General features: G+C 41.6%; 1 protein-coding gene across 1 annotated transcript in view; it reads left to right on the top strand.

Annotated features, from left to right (window-relative positions):
* The window catches only part of pou6f2 (POU class 6 homeobox 2), a 632,671-nt gene that overhangs the window by 239,553 nt on the left and 379,441 nt on the right, over window positions 1-13,677 (top strand). The window contains exon 3 of the mRNA XM_059984603.1: window positions 3,853-3,944. Coding sequence (XP_059840586.1) covers window positions 3,853-3,944 — 92 coding nt within the window. The remainder of the gene's footprint in view (window positions 1-3,852; window positions 3,945-13,677) is intronic.

The following is a 13,677-nucleotide window of genomic DNA, read 5'->3' as shown; positions in this document are numbered from 1 at the left end:
CCGACCAGACGTGTGTATGTTCAAATGACAATGAACTTGAAATTGACAATAATTTTCAGATTCACAGGGAAAGTGCAGGAATTGAGGCTGATAGGATTGCTCTGTATGAACCCATGGAGTCAAATGGTTCCCATCTATATTGTAAAACTTCTCTGATCCGTCACGAACCAAAGTTCAGAAGTTCAAAGTAAATTTATTATCAAAATACATATGTGTCACCATATATAACCCCACAATAACCATATAACAATTACAGCACGGAAACAGGCCATCTCGGCCCTTCTAGTCCGTGCCGAACGCTTACTCTCCTAATCCCACTGGCTCGTACTCGGCCAATAACTCTCCATTCCTTTCCTGTCCATATACCTATCCAGTTATCCAGTTTTACTTCAAATGACAATACTGAACCTGCCTCTACCACTTCTACTGGAAGCTCATTCCATATAGATACCACTCTCTGAGTAAAGAAATTCCTCCTCGTGTTACCCTTAAACTTTTGCCCACATAACTCTCCACTCATGTCCTCTTGTTTGAATCTCCCCTACTCTCAATGGAAAAAGCCTATCCACATCAACTCGATCTATCCTCCTCATAATCTTAAATACCTCTATCAAGTCCCCACTCAACCTTCTATGCTCCAAAGAATAAAGACCTAACTTGTTCAACCTTTCCCTGTAACTTAGGTGCTGAAACCCAGGTAACATTCTAGTAAATCTTCTCTGTACTCTCTCTATTTTGTTGATATCTTTCCTATAAATTGGTGACCAGAACTGTACACAATACTCCAAATTTGGCCTTGTACAATTTTAACATTACATCCCAACTCCTACATTCAATGCTCTGATTGATGGTAAGGCCAGCATACCAAAAGCTTTCTTCACCACCCTATCCACATGAGATTCCACCTTCAGGGAACTATGCACCATTATTCCTAGATTGCTCTGTTATAGTTATGGTTATATGGTTAATAAAATATTAAGAACATGAGATGCAGAGTGCTTGAAAGTAAGTCTTGCAATAGTTTCAAAGTTGTGAGGACATGTAACATCGTAAATGCAGATATTACTGGATATTTTATTTTTTTAAAGTTTTTGTGACTGTATGATTACTGCTATCTTATATATATGCCATGTGTGCCTTGTGCTGTATATGACTGTTGGGTATGTGTTTTGTACCTTGGCCCTGGAGGAACACTTTCATTTGGCTGCATTCCTTGGTATTAATGTATGGCTGAATGATAATCAAATGATGTGGAGGTGATGTTTCCTATAGTGGGAGAGTCTGAGACCAGAGGACACGGACTCAGAATAGGGGGGCATCCTTTTAGAATGGAGATAAGGAGGAATTTCTTAAGCCAGAGAATGGTGAATCTGTGGAATTCATTGCCAAAGGCAGCTGTCGAGGCCAAGTCATTGTGTAAGTTTAAGGCAGAGATTGATAATGTTCTTGATTGGTCAGGCATGAAGAGATACATGAATATAAGGAAGGACAAGCCAATGATTGGGTACAAATACAGACAGAGCAAAAAGTTAAATTGTACCACAGAGGCAAAATTCGAAAGAGTGAAGAATACCAGACTGAAGGTGCCGTATTTCAATATATGCAGCATTCAGAATAAGGTGGATGAGCTCGTATCACAATTAGAGATTGGTCGGTATGACGTTGTGGGCATCACTGAGTGATGGCGGAAAGACCATAGTTGGGAACTTAACATCAAATGATGTACTTTGAATTGAAAGAATAGGCAGGAAGGCAAAGGTAGTGGTGTGGCTCTGTAGGTAAGAGATGGAATTACACCTTAAGAGAGAGGTGACATAGGGTTAGAGAATGTTGAATCCTTGTGGTGGAGTTAAGAAACTGAAGGGTTAAAAAAAAACATTATGGAATCATATATAGGCCTCCAAACAGTAGCCAAGATGTGGGGTTGAGATTGCAAAAGGCATGTAATAAGGGTAATGACACAATTGTAATGGGGACTTCAATATGCAATATGCAATGTTGGTGTCAGATCACAAGAGAGGGAATTTGTTGAATGCTTATGAGATGGCTTTATAGAGCAGCTTGTATTTGAGCTTATCCAAGAAAAGGTTATTTTGGACTGGGTGTTGTGTAATAAGCTAGATCTTATTAGGGAGCTTAATGTAAAGGAACCCTTAAGAGGCAGTGATGATAATCTGATTGAATTCATACCGCAATTTGAGAGGAAGAAGCGTAAGTCACATGTAAGAGTATCACAATGGAATAAAAAGAACTACAGAGCCATGAGCGAGGAGCTTACCCAAATGGATTGGAGGAGGATACTGGCGGGATAACGGCTGAGCAGAAATGGCTGAAATTTCTAGAAATAGTCCAAAAAGCGCAGGATAGATATATCCCACAGTTGTTCTCAAATGTCACAGGTAGGCAACTGCGGCTGACAAATCTGTTAGAGTTCTTTGAGGAAGTAACAAACAGGATGGACAAAGGAGAGTTACTGGATATCATAAACTTGGATTTTCAGAAGGCATTTGATAAGGTGCCACATATGAGGCTGCTTAACAAAATAAAATCCTACGGCGATACAGGAAAGATACTGGCATGGATAGAGGAATGACTGACAGATAAGAGGCAGTGAGTGGGAATAAAAGGGGCCTTTTCTGGTTGGCTGCCAGTCACTAGTGGTGTTCCTCAGGAGTCAGGACTGTGATCGCTACTTTTCACATTGTTTGTCAGTGATTTAGACAATGGAATTGATGGCTTTGTGGCAAAGTTGCAGATGATATGAAGATAGGTGGAGGGGTAGGTAGTCCTGAGAAAGCAATGCAATTGCAGCGCGACTTGGGCAAATTTGAGAAATGGGCAGAAAAGTGACAGATGGAATACAGTGTTGAGAAATGTACGATTATGCATTCTCGTAGAAGGAACTATTATCTAAATGGGGAGAAGGTTCAAGCATCAGAGGTACAGAGGGACTTAGGAGTCCTCGTGCAAGACTCCAGGAAGGTTAATTTACAGGTTGAGTCTGTGGCAAACAAGGCAAATGCAATGTTAGCATTTATTTCAAGAGAAATAGAGTATACAAACAAGGAGATAATGCTGAAGCTTTTTAAGACACTAGCCAGGCCACACTTGGAGTATTGTCAAGTTTTGGGCCCTATATCTTGGAAAGGATGTGTTTTCATTGGAGAAAGTCCAGAAGAGGTTCACGAGGATAATCCCAGGAATGAAGGGTTTAACGTATGAGGAGCATTTGGTAGGTTTTGGCCTGTACTGGGTGGAATTCAGAAGAATGCGGCGGGGGGGGGGGGTCTTATTGAAACCTGAAACCTACCAAACATTGAAAGGACTAGATATTGTAGATATTGTGAATGTGGAGAGGATGTTTCCTCTGGTGGGGGTATCCTGAACTAGAGGGCACAGCCTCAAAATTGAGGAGTGACCTTTTAGAACAGAGTTAAGGGGGAATTCTTTTTTAGCCAGAGTGTAGTAAATCTGTGGAATGCCCTGTCATGGACTGCAGTAGAGGCCAAGTCCATGGGTATACTTAAGGTGGAAGGAGGTAGTTTCCTGATCAGTCTGGGCATCAAAGGATAAGGCGAGGAGGCAGATGCATGGGGTTGAATGGAATCCAGAATCAGCCCTGGTGGAATGGCGGAGCAGGCTGGATGGCCTAATTTTGCTCCTATGCTTTACGGTCTTATGGTCTTATACAGGGAGAAGGCAGGAGTGAGGCTGAGCAGGAAAATAGATCAGTCATGATGAAAAGGCGGAGCAGACTTGATGGGTGAAATGGCCTAGTTCTGTTCCTATGGTCTTATGGACTTCAACCTGAAGTTGAACTTGAACTTAATGGAGTTTCTGTTTGAGTTGCAGGGACCAGAGGAAACACTACACACTCGGAGCCCTGCACACCTGAGCAACACCAGCCTAGTCATTCACATCCTTCCTTCACAGTCGGGGCTCAGGTCAGTACAGGAAAACCTCTCATCAATGGCAGATCATCTACATGTGTTTATAACTGTGTGGAAATGTAATATAATTGTATGCAAATATCTCTGATAGAAATCAATATTCAAAGTCCATCTAACAATTGTCTTTTATGACTGATCGTGTCTATTGAAAAATTAAGCAGTATAACATTTCTGTAAATCCATTCATACTATATGTGTAAAGGAGAGATCTAGATTAGAAAAGGTGCAAAGAAAATTTGCAAGAATGTTACTGAGTTTTGAAGGCCTGAGTTATAGAGTAGGGTCAAATATGCCAGGACCTATTGCTAAGAAGTTATGATTAAAATATAAAAATAATTTTGCAGTTGTTTTCCTTAAGCAGAGTTTCACAACATTTTCACTCCTTGGAGTCATAGAATCATAGAAGAGTACAGCACAGAAATAGGCCCTTTGGCCCATCTAGTCCATACTGAAACATTTAAACTGCCTACTCCCATTGACCTGCACCCTGATCATAGCCCTCCATACCCTTGCCTTCCATGTCTCTATCCAAACTTCTCTTAAATGTTGAAATTGAGCTTATAATGCATCACTTGTGGTGGCAGCTCGTTCCACACTCTCACGACCCTGAGTGAAGAAGTTTCCCCTCATGTTCCCCATAAACTTTTCATCTTTCTCCCCTAACCCATGGCCTCTGGTTGTTGTCCCACACAACCTCAGTGGAAAAAGCCTGATTGCATTTACCCTATCTATACCCCTCATTCCATTAAACAAGGGATCCAAGGAAACACGAGGAAATCTGCAGATGCTGGAAATTCAAGCAACACACACAAAATGCTGGTGGAACACAGCAGGCCAGGCAGCATCTATAGGAAGAAGTACTGTTGACGTTTCGTTCTCTCTCTGCCCATCACTCTGCCTGTTCTCCATCTCCCTCTGGTGCTTCCCCCCCCCTACCTCTTTCTTTCTCCTGAGGCCTCCCGTCCCATGATCCTTTCCCTTCTCCAGCTCTGTATCACTTTTGCCAATCACCTTTCCAGCTCTTAGCTTTGTCCCACCCCCTCCGGTCTTCTCCTATTATTTCGCATTTCCCCCTCCCCCCACTACTTTCAAATCTCTTACTATCTTTTCTTTCAGTTAGTCCTGACGAAGGGTCTCGGCCTGAAACGTTGACAGTGCTTCTCCTTATAGATGCTGCCTGGCCTGCTGTGTTCCACCAGCATTTTGTGTGTGTTGAAGGGATCCAAGGACCTCAGTTCGGGAACCTCTGCCCTTAAATATTGGTGACTTAATTCCCTGGAGAGTAGAAGATTGAGGGGAGATTTGATAAAGCTATACAAAATTATGAGGGGTATAGATCGGGTAAATGCCGCCAGGCTTTTTCCCACTGAGGTTGGGTGGGACTACAACTAGAAGTCATAGGTTAAGGGTTAAAAGTATATTTAAGGGGAACATGACAGGAAACTTCTTCATTCAGAGTATGGCGAGAGTGTGGAATGAGTGGTGGATGGGAGTTCAATTTTGACATTAAAGAGACATTTGGAAAGGTACATGGATGGGAGGGGTATGGAGGGCTGTGGTCCTGGTGCAGGTAGACAGGACTAGGCAGATTGATAGTAGTTCAGCATGGACTAGATGGGCCAAAGAGCCTGTTTCTGTGCTGTATGACTAATACACATTGCTAGATTTCAGTTACAGCATAGCAGAGAGCAGAGGGGAATAGCTGCAAGATATAATGTCCGTGCTAAATTCTCAGAGCTCTGAAAAAACCCAATTGTAGAAGTTTTTCAGCCGGTAAATTGCACAATTGCCCTGACCCCATTTCTGAACATTCAGTTAACACAGTCAGTTCAAGGGCACCGTTGGCAATTTTACTTCTGCCCTTTCGCCATTTGGGCTATTTCATTTCTGGCTTCATTTGAGATTGTGAGACATCTGTTTACATTTTCAATTGCATGCTTCCAATTAATGAGCTATCTCAAGAGATGGTTCATGATGTAATCGTAAGACAAGCGATCTGCTCACCAAGTATATTTTAATTTTATGTTATCACTATTGATATTTCAGTAGAGAGAAATAGACAAGAAACTGACAATAAGATTCTTGGAAAGGATAAAAATAAAATTCAATGTAGAAACAAAAGACTATCTGGTAAAAAAAAATTGTACTGTGGAAACTGAATACTTTCCCAGAATCTCTGAAACTGTCTGAGCTGAGTTTAGGCAAATTAATAAGAGATGAAATTAGGAATGCCTTTCACAAATTTTGTTTTATAATGCTATCTACTTCAAGCATGTGTTATTCCTGCACACTATTCCGATTCAAATTAATTTGTTTATCACACGTGCATGGAAACATGCAATGAAATGAGTTGACTATGTTAACAACCAACACTCCTGAGGATGCACTGGTGGCCGCCCAGACGAGTCGCCAAACATTCCAGTGGCAAGATAGTATGCCTACAATGTTCAGCAGAACAACTCAAACAACAACAACAGAACAACAGCAGAACAACCCCCTTCCTGATTTTCCACCCACTGACAATGACAGGCAGTCCCCCAAAGATAGGTTGCTTCCAGGCCTTCAGTTCTTGGCCACAGAACTCAGATTCACAGACCTTGCAGACTCTATAACATGGTCTCTGATTTACCCATGTCCATACAGAAGACATCATCCTAACCTTCATGGTATTGGTGATTCGTGCTGGAGTTGTCTGAGCAGCTGGTGCATATCACTGGTCCTGGTTGTGTGACCTCTGACACCAGGCAGAAAATCTCTGAGGGGTATTGATAATGACCAGGGTCAATCGTCTTGTAAAGACACTGCCCAGAAGAAGGCAACGGCAAACCAACATGGTGATGGGTACACGATTGCCCACGTCATACAAGATGGAACCTATTGATAATGATGATCATTGGTGATTACCCTTCCACCATCAGGCTGCTGAACCAAGATTCGAGATTCAACATTCAAAATTGTTTCCTGTTATTTCCAGTACAAGAGTGTAAAGAACAAAATGATTGTTACTTCAGATCTGATGAATCAGATGAAGAACTCAATAATTAAAAAGCACAGTAAATATAAACACATAACATAGATTGATTGTATGTACATTAAGTTGACAGTAGGTGAAGGAGTGCCTGTATGTAATTGAGCTTTGTCTACTGGCCAATCCGGACATTGGAAGTGTGGAGAGGAGGGGACTTCAATCAGGTCCACTGTCCGAGGATAAAAGGCAGGAGCAAGTCGTGGCATCATAATAGAGCTTGACCAGCAACCAGTCAGCATTTGGGATTGATTAGTAAGTGCAAATTAAAGGAAGGCAGGGGTAAGCACAGTGCTAGTCGTTGCAGCCGCTGCTGTCTGAGTGGATGGAGTCAGAGGGACGATCTTCAGGCTTTAGCTCTTTGAGGCTTCCACGAAGAGAAAGCAAAGGAGAAAAAAAAGCTAATTTTTTAAACTTTCTTCTTTACTTCTCCTCAGCTAGGACAGTAGGGATGCCAGGCTGGATAGTGAAATGCTCCTCTTGTGAGATGTGAGATGTCCCTGATCACTACCACTGTGAGAAGTGCTTTCAGCTGTAGCTTCCAACACTGGGTTAAGGAGTTGGAGCAGGAACTGGATGAACTCCAGATCATTCAGGAGGCTGAACGGGTGATAGATAGGACATATAGAAAGGTAGTTACACCCTGTGGCTATTCCCCTTAACAACATGTATATCACTTTGGAGATGGTCAATGGTGGGGGGGGGGGTGGAGATGGCCTAACAGAGGAAAGTCACAGTGAGTGAGTCTTCCTCTGTGACTCAGAAGGGAAGGGGAGAGAGGAGGCATGCTGTGGTGATATGTGATTCTTTAGCTAGTGGAACGGATGGGAGGTTCTGTGGGCGAGAACAAGATTCCTGAATGTTATGTTGCCTCCCGTGTGCCAGGGTCTGGGATATCTCAGATTGAGTCCTCAGCGTTCTTAAATGAGAGGTGAACAGCCTGAAATCATGGTCCACAGAGATACCAATGACATGGGCAGGATGAGTGACGAGGTTTTGCATAGGGAGTTCAAGGAATTAGGTGCTAATTTAAAGGGCAAGACCTCCAGGGTTGTGATCTCAGGATTGCTACCCATGTCACATGCTAGTGAGGCTAGAACTGGGAAGATTATACAGTTTAATACGTGGCTAAGGAGTTGGTGCAGGATGGAGGATGTAAGATTTTTGAATCATTGGGATCTCTTCCAGGGAAGTTACAGAAGGGACGGATTGTACCTGAACTGGAGGAGGACTAATATCCCAGCATGAGGACTTGTTAATGCTGCATAGTGGGGGTCAAACTAGAGTTGGAGAGGGATGGGATCCAGAGTGTCAGAATAGTTAGTGGAGAGGTTGTGGAGGCAGATGTTGGTAAGACCACAGACAAAGTTAGGAATCAAAAGGTTGAGCATGATGTGACTACTGTCCTAAGTTACCTGTATTTCAATACAACAGGTATCGTAGGAAAGGCAGATAATAATGCTGAAGATGAGGTAGCTGGTTTACAAACAGAGGCAATGTGTAGTGAGGATAGAGCAAAATCGAAGCCAACAAGATGAGTTCCAACGTAAAAGGTAAAAAAAAATCGAAAAGGGTGAATACAGTACTTTGAATGCACACAGTATACTGAATAAGATGGATGAACTTGCGGACAGTACAGGGTCGGAAGGTGTTGAATCGTTGTAGATAGAGCTAAGGAACTGCAAAGGTAAAAAGACCCTGATGGGAGTTGTATATAGACCTCCAAACAGCAGTAAGGACATGGCCTACAATTACAGTGGGAGACAAAAAATGCGTGCGGAAAGGGCACTGTTACAATCGTCATGGGGGATTTCAATATGCAGCTAGATTGCGAAAATCAGCCGACATAAAAGCCAAAGAGAGAGCATATAAAAGAGCAAAACATAGGGGAAAGTTAGAGGATCACGAAGCTTTTAATAACCAATGGAAAGCAGCTACAAAAGTCATTAAGAAGGCAAAGGTGGAATACGAAAGTAAGCTGGATAATAATATTAAATTGGATACCAAATGTTTCTTCAGATACATAAAATATAAAAGAGTGCAAGAGTTTACAGTAGTTTAGAAAGCTTGTAAACCCTGTAGAATTTTCTCTATTTCTGCATAAATATGACCTAAAATGTGATCAGATCTTTACTTAAGTTGTAAAACTAGAAAAAAAGAACCCAATTAAATAAATAACACAAAAAAATTATACTTGTTCATTTATTTATTGAGAAAAATGATCCAATATTACATGTATTTTTTTGGAAAAAGTATGTGAACCTTTGCTTTCAGCAACTAGTGTGACCCCCTTGTACAGTAATAATTTTAACTAAACATTTCCAGTAACTGTTGATCAGTCCTGCACATCGGCTTGGAGGAACTTCAGGCCTTTCCTCCTTACAAAACTGCTTCAACTCTGGGACGCTGGTGGGCTTCCTTTCATGAACTGCTTGCTTCGGGTCCTTCCACAACATTTCTATAGGATTAAGGTCAACACTTTGACTCGGCCATTCCAAAACACAAATTATCTTCTTTTTAAACCATTTTGTTGTTGATTTAATCTTGTCTTTCAGATCATTGTCTTGTTGCATCATTCAACTTCCATTAAGCTTCAGGTGATGGACTGCTAACCTGACATTCTCCTGTAAAATATCTTGATACAATTTTGAATTCATTGTTCCCTCATGCAGTCCAGGCCCTGAGGCATCAAAGAAGCCCCAAATGATAATGCTCTTTCCACCATGCTTCACAGTTGAGATGAGGTTTTCAGATTGGTGTGCTGTGCCCTTTTCCCTCCAAACATAGCAATGTACATTTCTGCCGACAAGTTCAACTTTTGTCTCATCTGTCCACAGAACATTGTCCCAGAAGCATCGTAGGCTTTTGCAAAATTGAGACGTGCAGCAACGTTTTTTTTGGGAGAGCAGTGGTTTCCTCTGTGGTGTCCTTCCACAATCACCATTTTTGTTCAGTGTTTTTCTTACAGTAGACAAATGAACAGAGACTTCTGCAAGTTCTAGAGATTTCTGTAGGTTGTTTTACCTGCTTCAGCATTGCACATTGATCTTAGTAGGATGCCCATTCCTAGGGAGAGTAGCAACAGTACTGAGTTTCCTCCATTTGTAGACAATTTCTCTTAATGTGGACTGATGAACACTCAGGTCTTTGAAAATGCTTTTGGATTGAATTGACTGCATTATTCACATACATGAGGAGTAAAAATCTTTATGTTACATCTCTGTCTAAATAGATAATGTGCAAATCATAGTAATTTGTAATAAATAGTACATACAACAGGACAGTCAATATAGCATAGAAATACAATTGTATCAGCATGAATTAATCAGACTGATGGCCTGGTGTGTCATCTTTTCCAGCTTCGTGCATCTCTACAATTCGTCTTTTAATGTCTTCTGAAAGTTGTTTAGATCAAGGCATGGTGCACATAAACAGATCTTTCTTGAGAAGAACAGGCTCTGTCAGTAACCTGATTCTGTGTGTCTTTTTTTAAAGGGCAGGGCACCTCTACAACCTACACCTCTAATCTTATCTTACTGATTGGAACATCTGACTCCAAATAGCTTTTGTAGAAGGCATTACCCCAGAGGTTCATATACTTTTTCCAAAATATGCATGTAATATTGGATCATTTTTCTCAATAAATAAATGAGCAAGTATGATTTTTGTGTTATTGATTTTATTGGGTTCTCTTTATCTAGTTTTAGGACTTACGTAAAGATCTGAGCACATTTTAGGTCATATTTATGCAAAAAAGAGGAAAATTCTACAGAGTTCACAAACTTTCCAGCTCCACGAGAAAATGATGCTGGAGAGGTAGTAATGGGGTACAACAAAAAGGTGGACAAATTGAATAAGTGTTTTGCATCATTGTTCGCTGTGGAAGACACTAGCAGAATGGAGGAAGTTCCAGGTGTCAGGGGGCACCATAACTAGAGAGAAGGTTCTTGGGAAACTGAAAGGTCTGAAGGCAGATAAATCACCTGGACCAGACGGTGTCCATCCTAGAGTTCTGAAGAGATCGTAGAGACATTAGTAATGATCTTTTAAAAATCACTAGGTTCTGGAGACTGGAAAATTGCAAATGTCTCCCCACTCTTCAAGATGGGAGAGATGCAGAAGAAAAGAAATTATAGGCCAGTTAGTCTGACCCCAGTAGTTGGGAAGATGTTGGAGTTGATTATTAAGGATGAGCTTTATAAGATGATTATTACGATGAGCTTCCAAGGTATTTGGAAGCAGATTATAAAATAGACCGTAGTCAGCATGGTTTCCTCAAGGAAAAATTTTGCCTGACAAATCTATTGGAATTTTTTGAAGGAGTAAAGAGCAGGATGGACAAAGGAGGATCAGTTGATGTTATGTACTTGGATTTTCAGAAGGCCTTTAACAAGGTACCACACATGAGGCTGCTTAACAAGCTACAAGCCCATGGCATTACAGGAAAGATTCTGGCAAGGATAAAGCGTGGCTGATTGGCAGAAGGCAAAGAGTGGGATTAAAGGGAGCCTTTTCTGACTTACTGCTAGTAACTAGAGGTTCCACAGGGGTCTGTTTAGGACCAGATATTTTTACATTATATTTCAATGGTTTAGATGATGGTATTGATGGCTTTGTTGCAAGGTTTGCAGATAATATGAAAATATGTGGAGGGGCAATTTTGAGGAAGTAAAGAGGCTAAAGAAGGACTTAGACAGGCTAGGAGAATGGGTAAAGAAATGATCAGATGGAATACAGTCAGGAAGTGTATGGTCATGCATTTGGTAGAAGAAATGAAAGGGTTGACTATTTTCTAAATGGAGAGAAAATACAAAAAACTGAGGCACAAAAGGACTTGGGAGTCCTGGTGCAGGATTCCCTAAAGGGTTAAGTTGCAGGTTAAGTCTGTGGTGAGGAAGGCAAATGTGATGTGAGCATTCATACCGAGAGGACTAGAATACAAAAGCAAGGATGTAATGTTGAGACTTTATAAAGCACTGGTGAGGCCTCACTTGGAGTATTGTGAGCAGTTTTGGACCCCTTATCTTTAGAAAGGATGTGCTGAAACTGGAGAGGGTTCAAAGGAGGTTCATGAAAATTATTCCAGGACTGAATGGCTTGTCATATGAATAGAGTCTGATGACTCTGGGCCTGTACTTGCTGGAACTCAGAAGAATGAGGGGTGACCTCATTGAAACCTATCGAATGCTTAAAGGCCTCGATAGAGTGAATGCTGAGAGAATGTTTCCTGTGGTGGGAGAGTCTAAAAGAGACAGCCTCAGAATAAAGGGGTGTCCTTTTAGAAGGGAGATGAGGAGAAAATTTTTCAGCCAAAGAGTGGTGAATGTGCAGCTGTGGAAGCCAAGTCTTTATTTATGTTTAAGGCAGAGAGTAATAGACTCTTGATTGGTCAGGGCATGAAGGGATATGAGGAGAAAGCAGGAGACTGGGGATGAGAGGAAAATTGGATCAGCCATGATGAAATGGCAGAGCATACTCAAAGGGCCCAATGACTTACTTCTGCTCCTATATCTAATGGGCTTATGATCTTATAAGGTGGGGGATTGTTGTGGATTGGGTTAATGGGTGTTGATCAGCCGTACCACTTGGGGAAAGTAACTGTACTTGAGTCTGATGGTCCTGGTGTAGGATGGACAAACAGTCGATGAGCAGGGTGGGTGGGATCCTTCATGATGTGACTGACCCTTGTATTTATTTATTAGTATTTAGTGATGCAGCATGGAATAGGCTCTTCCAGCCCTTTGAGTCACACCACCTCAGAAACCCCACAACATCAATTAACCCTAACCTACTCACAAGACAATTTACAATGACCTGTTAACCTTTTTGGTACGTCTCTGGACTGTGGGAGGAATCTGGTGCACCGGGGGAAACCCACACATTCTTCGGGGAAGACATACAGAGACTCCTTATAGAACAGCGCCATGCTTAAACTCTGAACCCCAGGACACCCCGAACTGTCATAGTACCACACTAGCCACAATGCTACCATTGCACCCACCTTTTCTGCCATCTTTCCATATAACATGGTCTGTAATTAACCCATCTCCACACTGAGGACATCCCCCATGACCATCATCCATCATGTGCCAGAACCAGTGTAGATAACTTCACTTTGTTTGATTCCACAACCCACACACTCACTTCCAAGGACTATACAACTCATGTTCTCAGTATTTATTATTTGCACATTCATTGTTTGTTACTCTTTGCTTCTATATAATTTTTCATAAAATCTATTGTATTTCTTTATTTCCCTGTAAATATTTACAAGAAAATGAATCTCAACTTGGTATATAGAAGCATATACATACATTGGCAATAAATTTGCTTTGACTTTGAGGCCCATGTGTAGCAAGGGGAATGTGCTCCAATCATAAACAAGAGAAAGCCTGCAGACGCTGGAAATCCGAGCCACACACACAAAATGCTGGAGGAACTCAACAGGCCAGGCAGCAACTATGGAAAAAAGTACAGTCAATGTTTCTGGCCAAAACAGTTTGGCCGAACTGGAGACAAAATGTTGAGGAGTAGGTTTAAAAGGTGGAGGGAGGAGAGAGAGAAACATAAAGTTATAGTTGAAACCTGAAGGGGGAGGGATGAAGTAAAGAGCTGGGAAGTAAATTGGTAGAAGAGACAAGGGCATGGGAGGAAGAAAAGGGGGAGGAGGAGCATCTGAGGAAGGCACCTGAGAACAGCCAA

This window comes from Hypanus sabinus, chromosome 1, assembly GCF_030144855.1.
Source record: "Hypanus sabinus isolate sHypSab1 chromosome 1, sHypSab1.hap1, whole genome shotgun sequence".
Taxonomy (NCBI): Eukaryota; Metazoa; Chordata; class Chondrichthyes; order Myliobatiformes; family Dasyatidae; genus Hypanus; species Hypanus sabinus.
Note: the sequence above shows the minus strand (reverse complement) of the source record. Positions and strands in the feature narration are given on the sequence as shown.